The sequence below is a fragment of the Glandiceps talaboti genome, chromosome 9 (genome assembly GCF_964340395.1).
Source record: "Glandiceps talaboti chromosome 9, keGlaTala1.1, whole genome shotgun sequence".
Lineage (NCBI taxonomy): Eukaryota > Metazoa > Hemichordata > Enteropneusta > Spengelidae > Glandiceps > Glandiceps talaboti.
Window position 1 is genome coordinate 26,200,889 of NC_135557.1, and position 10,127 is coordinate 26,211,015.

The 10,127-nt window shown below is 35.1% G+C and overlaps 1 protein-coding gene across 1 annotated transcript; it reads right to left on the reverse strand.

Moving 5' to 3' along the window:
* Nucleotides 1-3,393: 3,393 nt before the first annotated feature.
* LOC144440388 (tubulin-specific chaperone cofactor E-like protein) lies at nt 3,394-10,116 on the reverse strand. Its single transcript, XM_078129757.1, has 6 exons — nt 10,004-10,116; nt 8,276-8,425; nt 7,670-7,812; nt 6,779-6,963; nt 5,674-6,165; nt 3,394-4,064 (listed from the first exon to the last, which is right to left on the reverse strand). Exons 2-6 carry the CDS (start codon nt 8,418-8,420, stop codon nt 3,731-3,733), a joined length of 1,299 nt encoding a protein of 432 aa, XP_077985883.1. The 5' UTR covers nt 8,421-8,425; nt 10,004-10,116; the 3' UTR covers nt 3,394-3,730.
* Between the last annotated feature and the right edge of the window lie 11 nt (nt 10,117-10,127).

Sequence of the window (10,127 nt, forward strand, 5' to 3'; positions counted from 1 at the left end):
TTGGCTAAGTGAAACAGTTCACTCGGCTAAATCTAATTGAAACAGATCACTTGGCTAAATCTAACTGAAACAGTTCACTTAATTGGCTAAATCTAACTGTTCTTGGCTAAGTGAAACAGTTCACTTGGCTAAATCTAACTACCAAGTGTTCAAGACAAATTTGAGCCCCGGTGTTTGTATATAGAACCATAGACCCTCCACCCACAGTGAAGAGTCTATGATAGAATCACTGACCCTCCACCCACAGTGAGAAGGGTCTATGATAGAACCAGTCAACATATGTGTGTATTGTATGAGGTAATTTTAATTGTTATTAATATACAGACCTCAACAAAGTAAGTATTTCTCACTCCAGACATGAACACATAATGGTTTCTATTGTATAGGAAGTGCTATCTACAAATAAATTACATCACATGATTGCTACTGTATCATACTATTTTGTCAATTATTGCACTGATGGTGTACACATACATCATTTCAGTTTGCAGATAAAAACACAAATCCTTACACACACTAGTCAAATAGTTACTGCATAATACAGAAAAATTAAAAAATACAGAAGTCAGTAAAAAAATAATACAAAAACAGAACATTGTATTAAAAAGATAACTTTTAAACTCTTTCACAGAAAGAAATTTATACCTGATTTGTGGTAAGAGTTGTTTTACCTTCATATTTTAAATGACAACTTGTTTATGATGTCCAATTTACTCTTGGTAAGTTATATGATGTTCAATTTACTATTGGTAAGTTATATGATGTTCAACTTACTATTGGTAAGTTATATGATGTTCAACTTACTATTGGTAAGTTATATGATGTTCAACTTACTATTGGTAAGATATGAAGATACAGGCCAAACATTTTTTTCACACATATTACCAGGTAGTTAAATTCAACCAAGTTAGCCTTCTCAAGCTCTGCTAAAACTACCTACATGTACTAGCAATGAGTTTCTCATTTATCACAATGTAATCTTTCACTCCATGGTGTGTAATTTTAAACAAATTGTTGATAAGGCCAAGGCTGGCTAGCCTGCTAGACATATTACATTATGCACACACAACCATATAATAAATTAACAACTCTGAAAACTGAACTCGGTTGCATGGCTGGTGTTCTGTGTTCTATAACACACCATATGTGAGTGTAAACTCAGTGTATGGCTGGTGTTCTGTGTTCTATAACACACCATATGTGAGTGTGAACTCAGTGTATGGCTGGTGTTCTGTGTTCTATAACACACCATATATGAGTGTAAACTCAGTGTATGGCTGGTATTCTGTGTTCTATAACACACCATATGTGAGTGTGAACTCAGTGTATGGCTGGTATTCTGTGTTCTATAACACACCATATGTGAGTGTGAACTCAGTGTATGGCTGGTATTCTGTGTTCTATAACACACCATATGTGAGTGTGAACTCAGTGTATGGCTGGTATTCTGTGTTCTATAACACACCATATGTGAGTGTGAACTCAGTGTATGGCTGGTGTTCTGTGTTCTATAACACACCATATGTAAGTGTGAACTCAGTGTATGGCTGGTGTTCTGTGTTCTATAACACACCATATGTGAGTGTAAACTCAGTGTATGGCTGGTGTTCTGTGTTCTATAACACACCATATGTGAGTGTGAACTCAGTGTATGGCTGGTGTTCTGTGTTCTATAACACACCATATGTGAGTGTAAACTCAGTGTATGGCTGGTGTTCTGTGTTCTATAACACACCATATGTGAGTGTGAACTCAGTGTATGGCTGGTGTTCTGTGTTCTATAACACACCATATGTGAGTGTGAACTCAGTGTATGGCTGGTATTCTGTGTTCTATAACACACCATATGTGAGTGTGAACTCAGTGTATGGCTGGTATTCTGTGTTCTATAACACACCATATGTGAGTGTGAACTCAGTGTATGGCTGGTGTTCTGTGTTCTATAACACACCATATGTGAGTGTGAACTGTGTATGGCTGGTGTTCTGTGTTCTATAACACACCATATGTAAGTGTGTAGTGATAACTGAGTATCAGTTTGTCTGTATAGTGATTATTGGGGTAGACTATTATTTCAAACAGAGGAATTCATCACAATTAGTTTTAGCACACCTTGTGACAGGCAAACTGGGATAGTTGAAAGAAGTGTGGCGAGGAAAGATTTAACCATGCACCCTTCTATGAAGTGTACAAATACTGTCAAACTTATAACTATAATGGCTTGTGACATTTTATCTCATGATTTAGAATTACCCGTAAAACTCTGGAGAAACTGCATTAAATGAAAAATTTCATTTCAAAATACACAAAATCAACCATAATACAAATAAAGTTATTTATCTATCAAAATTAATAAAACAGACAAATGCTAAAAAGGGTAAAACAGGTATACAAGACTGTAAGCTAGATAAAACATAAAAAGATAATAACAGGGTATTTTTTGTACAAAAAAAATACAAGTTGGGAAAACAGGATTAAAACAATTTCCGTTGATGTTTAAACACTTATTTCAGAGCAAAATAATTGCAAACCACACACTAACTTTTGATGTAAAATATGTTCCAATTATTCAAATTTCCTTTATTTATCACATTTGTTTACCAGTAACTATGGTGCATGGTAACATTTTTGTACATTTCCTGAGTAGAGATTGGTCCATATGGGGTCACATGACCATTTTCAAAATGAAGTTCGAAATGACTTAGTCTCTGTTACCCAGATTCTCACTACTGGGGGCTAACTACGAGACTAGAAATGATTTAGTCTCTATTACCCAGACTCTCACTGCTGAGGGGCTATAACTATGAGACTAGAAATGATTTAGTCTCTATTACCCAGACTCTCACTGCTGAGGGGCTAACTATGAGACTAGAAATGATTTAGTCTCTATTACCCAGACTCTCACTGCTGAGGGGCTAACTATGAGACTAGAAATGATTTAGTCTTTGTTACCCAGACTCTCACTGCTGGGGGCTAACTATGAGACTAGAAATGATTTAGTCTCTATTACCCAGACTCTCACTGCTGAGGGGCTAACTATGAGACTAGAAATGATTTAGTCTTTGTTACCCAGACTTTCATTACTAGGGGCTAACTGCGAGACTAGAAATGATGCCCGAGTAAATATATAATTAACCTGTGAATGAATCACAGTTTTTCTATTGGTGGCTTGGACCTGCTACTTTGCAAGGGTGTCCATAGACTGTCGACAGTCACTTGTGCCTTTTTTGCCCTACGTTTTACCTAAACTTGAGTCGTTGCCGCACTCCGGTCCGGCGCAATACTACTATAATCGTATCATGATATCAGTATGCGATTATAGTACTGTTGCGCCGGATCGAAGTGCGGCGACGACATAAGTTTAGATAAAACATAGGAAAAAAGGTGCGAGTGACTGTCGACAGTCTAGGGTGTCCACTATTCAATAACAGACTGATAGCTCAATATGGCGCCCTCTACAGGTCTTGACTTGACATGTTCATTAATTAGTTTATGCTCAGACTATAGTGGTCTGAGGTTCATGAGATCATTTACTCCAGCCATGTTACCATAACACTAAGTTTCAAAACACTGTAATGATAAATATTCAAAGTATTTAATTTACAAGTTCATGATCACAGCACACTATAACCTTCATTATTTATTAATTACAGTATTAATTATCAAATATCTAACTATGTAAAACAATTTGGTTATAACTATGTAAATTTCAAATTTTACAACAACAATTTTAGTTTCTCATAATTATATGAAATTCGTCGCCATCTTTTACTTTAAGGGAATGTAAATATCGTTTTGGCCATTTAAGTTCCTCCATTCCATACCCATTGTCATATTGGGTAATAAGCTCCTGGTCAAAAAGAAACACTCTGAATTTAGTTGGAGACTTTCCTACAATTTTCCTCAAGTCTCTTTTGAGCTCCAAGACTGTATTGTTTGTGTTGACTTTCATCATTGTTTGTTTATCTTCATATTTAACAAGACAGTTGACAAAATCCTCAGCAGACAAATCAACGTCAACCAATGGATCCAATTTACCGTAAACTTGGATTAAGTCATGATATCTGTGTAGAAAATAATGAAGGTTATAATGTATTGGTTTTTTTAATAGTTTTTTTTTATATATATAGTGTTTGTGTGAAGCGCATTGAGATTTTCTTTGATTATGTAATGTGCTATAAAAGAAATAAATATTATTATTATTAGAAAGGAAATGAATGCATTCTGTAACTCATATGATAATAATAATAAATTTATTGTTTAAAGACCACTACACAAACATGTCTCAGCGGTCTGAACATTACAAAATGAGAAAGACTAGCAAAAGAGCAACAACAACAAAAATCTAGCATAAGAACACAATGAATAATTTAAAAGCGTCTCTAAAAACAAAATCAGATTTAAAAATTAGCAATTAATTTAAAAACATCAGCAATAGCATTGTCGGAAAATATATGTTTTAATACTCTTCTTGAAAGGAGCAAATTTCTCAAGTCGTCGAAGCTCAAGCGGTAAACAATTCCACAGTTTAGGAGCATACACACTGAAAGCCCTGTCACCATATGTTTTAGAAGGTTGTTTTCCATATGACTATGGAAGATGTACTATCTACTAGTCTGAAATGTCTAGTTGCTCCCCAGTGAGTTGAGGAAGTAAAGGGATGTTGTGTCACTATAGGTACATGTTGGGGTAATAATTGTAAAGTACTTTGAACACAGAGTGGGAAAGCACTATATAAAAATCAACTTAACTCTAAAGTTATACAAATAAACACAATATGTCTGACTGACTGTACTCTGTGTTGAAATATAACTCACCCTGTGGCTGTTTTGAAATAAAACTTACCTCTTTGACTGTTTTGAAATATAACTTATCTCTGTGACTGTTTTGAAATATAACTTACCTCTGTGACTGTTTTGAAATATAACTCACTCTGTGGCTGTTTTGAAATAAAACTTACCTCTTTGACCATTTTGAAATATAACTCACCCTGTGGCTGTTTTGAAATAAAACTTACCTCTTTGACCATTTTGAAATATAACTTATCTCTGTGACTGTTTTGAAATAAAACTTACCTCTGTGACTGTTTTGAAATAAAACTTATCTCTGTGACTGTTTTGAAATATAACTCACTCTGTGGCTTTTTGAAATAAAACTTATCTCTGTGACTGTTTTGAAATAAAACTTACCTCTTTGACCGTTTTGAAATAAAACTCACTCTGTGGCTGTTTGAAATAAAACTTATCTCTGTGACTGTTTTGAAATAAAACTTATCTCTGTGACTGTTTTGCAATAAAACTTACCTCTTTGACCGTTTTGAAATAAAACTTATCTCTGTGACTGTTTTGAAATAAAACTCACTCTGTGGCTGTTTGAAATAAAACTTATCTCTGTGACTGTTTTGATATAAAACTTATCTCTGACCGTTTTGAAATAAAACTTATCTCTGTGACTGTTTTGATATAAAACTTATCTCTGTGACTGTTTTGCAATAAAACTTATCTCTGTGACTGTTTTGAAATAAAACTCACTCTGTGGCTGGTTTGAAATAAAACTTATCTCTGTGACTGTTTTGAAATAAAACTCACTCTGTGGCTGGTTTGAAATAAAACTTATCTCTGTGACTGTTTTGAAATAAAACTCACTCTGTTGCTGTTTTGAAACAAAACTTACCTCTGTGGTTGTTCTGTAGGATCTTTATCCATATAATATCTGATAAACATTCTTTCAGCATCCTGTCTCTCAGTTTCAGATATTCTACTGCCATTCAGCCTCAATGCGCCTGGCAACCTTCCTATTACCAAAGAACGCCTTTCCTTCTCCGGGTAATCATCTAGGAATGGTATGCTCTTTATCCGGATATCACTCAATCTCGGGAATTCATTGATCCCATCTAACTCTTCCCAACTACTGATTTCATTACAGCTGAGACTGAGACATTTAAGACATGGAAAGCTGGCCGGAATATCACCGGATAACTTTTTGATGTTGTTCTCCACAAGGTACAAATATTCCAAGTTTGGGAACATTTTTCCAAGCTTACAAATCTGGTGGAAATCTGTTACTCCATTGTTGTTGAACTGCAATAGTTTAACACCAGTATGTGCAGTGCCAGATAAATCTACAGTTTCATAATTATTCAAACTTAGATGCACTTCTTCCAATCTGTAAAGGTAAATTAAAATGAAAAGATTGAACATTAAAAGAATGAAATCCTGTCTGTCTGTTAAGAGGAAAATCAAAGTTCTTCTATTCTTGTCTTTGCCATATGAAAACTTTTGTCATGGTCCTTTTGAAATAATAGACAAACTTTGGGGTTTACTCTCTTGTTTCCATGGCAACTGACAATCCATTATTTTCCCACTTGGTGGCCATATTGGATTCTAAAAATGGCCTTATTTTGAGATAAATTGAAATGTAATTTAAACCAATTAGATGAAGATATAATAATAATAATAATAATAATAATGTTGGTTTTTATAAAGCACTTTCCCACTCAGTGCTCAAAGTGCTTTACAATTACACAAATATGTGGTGCCAATATTGTGATGTCTGCATGGTGGCACATTAGTGAGACAAAATTTCACAAGAAACTATTCATTCAAACTTCCTACGACAGAGTGAAGTATATGTGTAATTTCTTATTGGTTTGTGCATGGTTGTATCAAACACCACAGGTAAACCATAACTTAGGACAGGTTGTAAGTGTACAAAAGAATGTGAGGTCACTGATTTATGACAACAGAAAGTGTGAGGTCACAGATTTATGAGTACTTACTGTGGCATAGCATTCAATAATGCATGTACAGCATCCCACACCACTCTAGTATTGTTTAGCACTAGTTTTGTGATGGTTGCCAAGGAAACATTCTCCAGCTGGTCTTTTGAGAGTTGCTGAACAAGAGGATTGGTGCTGAGATTCAGAAAATGTAAATCAGGTAGCTGAGACACAATGGAAAACACCTGTAATAACAACAACATGTAAATGAGTTAGCTGAGACACAATGGAACACACCTGTAATAACAACAACATGTAAATGAGTTAGCTGAGACACAATGGAAAACACCTGTAATAACAACAACATGTAAATGAGTTAGCTGAGACACAATGGAAAACACCTGTAATAACAACAACATGTAAATGAGTTAGCTGAGACACAATGGAAAACACCTGTAATAACAACATGTAAATGAGTTAGCTGAGACACAATGGAACACACCTGTAATAACAACATGTAAATGAGTTAGCTGAGACACAATGGAACACACCTGTAATAACAACAACATGTAAATGAGTTAGCTGAGACACAATGGAACACACCTGTAATAACAACAACATGTAAATGAGTTAGCTGAGACACAATGGAACACACCTGTAATAACAACAACATGTAAATGAGTTAGCTGAGACAATCGAAAACACCTGTAATAACAACAACATGTAAATGAGTTAGCTGAGACACAATGGAACACACCTGTAATAACAACAACATGTAAATGAGTTAGCTGAGACAATTGAAAACACTTGTCATTGAAAATGACATGCCATGGATTTGCTGTTTATCTACCGATAGCATGGTGTCATGTCAGGAGACCCTTCTATTTCATGTCAGGAAATCCCTCCATTTCTGACAAAGATCCTATTTCATACTAGTATAAGTACACAAACCTCTTTCCAATCTTCAAGTTTGTTCTGTGTAAGATCAAGTTCTTTTACCCCAGTACATAGCTCCTTTATTTTCCCATCATCCCCTGCACAGCTTATGCAGCAGTCATTCAGAGTAAGACATTCTGGGACAAAATGTAATGAAGCTGGTAGAAATGAGAAAAATCAACATATGTTAAAGACAAACAGGGGAGACATGCATGTACAATAGTTTAAGAGGCTACCATGAAATGTAATGACATAATTTCAACTACTAATGCATATGGAGTTACTTTTCAACAATTTTAAAGTACAGAAGCAATAAAGATGGAGATATCTTATGCCAAATTTAATTATCTTTTAAATACAGATAGACAGTCTCAATTTTGTGATGTGTTGGTTGGCAATGGTAGCCCATCTAATTATCCAAATGCTTTTAATTCAAAAGAAAAATCTTACAAATAAAAAGAAAGTAAAACAAAATTGACTGCATTAGCAAAATTCAAAAGATGTAAGGATGGTTGGTGGGGGTTAGACTAACTGCCTTTGCAAACTGGTGCAGAAAGTGCTTCTAGAAGGAGTAAGGGGGTGGGGGCGGGGGTGGGTGGAGAAGATGGGTGTTGTACTGACCTGATTTACGACCTGGTAAAGATATTTGAATACCATCAAAATGCTGTGGTGAGTAATCCTGGTATTTCTCTTTGAAGGCTTCCGGTAGGGATACCTTACCAGGCTTTGGTGATGATGAGGATGATGAATCAGAACTGGTTGCCATGGTCACTAGATGGAAAAAAAGGACATAGATGTGAATAATTTTACAGGTCAGCAATAGCTATATCTATATATCTGATAAGAATATGTGAATAACTTATGTACCTGCTTGGTATAGAAGCCCCCTAAGTGCAGGTGAACAGCACTGCTTGGTATAGAAGCCCTCTAAGTGCAGGTGAACAGCACTGCTTGGTATATAAGCCCCCTAAGTGCAGTTGAACAGCACTGCTTGGTATATAAGCCCCCTAAGTGCAGTTGAACAGCACTGCTTGGTATGGAAGCCCTCTAAGTCTAAGTGCAGGTGAACAGCAATGCTTCGTGTAGAAGCCCCCTAAGTGCAGTTGAACAGCACTGCTTGGTATAGAAGCCCTCTAAGTCTAAGTGCAGGTGAACAGCAATGCTTCGTGTAGAAGCCCCCTAAGTGCAGGTGAACAGCAATGCTTGGTGTAGAAGCCCCCTAAGTGCAGTTCAACAGCACTGTTTGGTACAGAAGCCCCCTAAGTGTGGCTGAACATATATATATGTATATATATATATATATATATATATGTATATATATATATATATATATATATATATATATATATATATATATATATATATATATATATATATATATATATATATATATATAACTCGATGAGTATCAATCTGCTAAGACAGTGCTCTATACCGCAGTGGCAGAGCGTAATAGTTTTGGTAGTACTGGAACTCTTTCTTGGTTGTAACTCGGAGTTTCACGCATAGTGCGATCATCAGACAACTCAGTTGTGAAACTCCGAGTTACAACCAAGAAAGAGTTCCAATACTACCAAAACTATTACGCTCTGCCACTGCGGTATAAGCGTGAAACTCTGAGTAATGGCTCCGAACCATAAGTTGTGTACTTTGTGTAAATACAGCTATACTTCTCAGTATTGAGCGCTTTTCCTTCAGTTTATGAGTTTCCTCTTACACTGAATTAGTATTACAATATATGCTTTCCTTGGGCCGACCCAACTACTTTGAAAAAAAAACTATTTTTGTGGTCCAGCAAGAACTTTAAAGTTATTTTTTAGTTATTTTTCATTGTCGATGTGTTTAAATTAATTTTCCTCACTTGATATGTAAATTTTCTTTTCTTTCAACTGCTGGCAAATAAATAAATATGTAAAAATTAACATATTCTATTAGAGGTAACATATTTCATTTAATCATCTATTGTCAAAAATAAATGACATATTTTAGGTCAAGTATATATATGTATGTAAAATCGTACCCGGTATTATGCGTTGCTCATTTACATATCAAACGTTCCACAATGAGTTGGTAATGTTATTGTTATCACTTCCCAATTTGAATTTATAAATACATTGTCCAAACAGATGCAGAACAGTTCTGGAAATTTAGAACATTGTTGTAAAACTTTTACTATTCCCAAGACTTCAAAACATCATACGATAAAGATATACTTAAAATATATCTTAGACGTCTTTGTCAACTAAAAAGTAAATGTAAAGAAAGCCGATCTCACTGTTCCACCAAAAATGAATGTGAACTGAAATCGCTAGAAAAATATCAATAATAAAATAACATATTTTTACCAACCTGCAGACGTTCCTATTTCCAGTATCTATTGAAACTTCTGTGGAACTTATTTCAGTGAATACGTTACAGCTGAGCTAATCTTTTAAATTTAGAAATTTATCAGGGCAGCGGGTGACTCACTGCG

Excerpts from the sequence above, each read along its gene's own strand:
- LOC144440388 (XM_078129757.1), bottom strand. The coding sequence starts at position 8,420 with ATGGCAACCAGTTCTGATTCATCATCCTCATCATCACCAAAGCCTGGT. Across the intron at positions 7,813-8,275 it reads TTTACCAGGTCGTAAATCAG|CTTCATTACATTTTGTCCCA; the intron begins GTCAGTACAACA and ends CATTTCTACCAG. Across the intron at positions 6,166-6,778 it reads TTATTGAATGCTATGCCACA|ATTGGAAGAAGTGCATCTAA; the intron begins GTAAGTACTCAT and ends TTACCTTTACAG.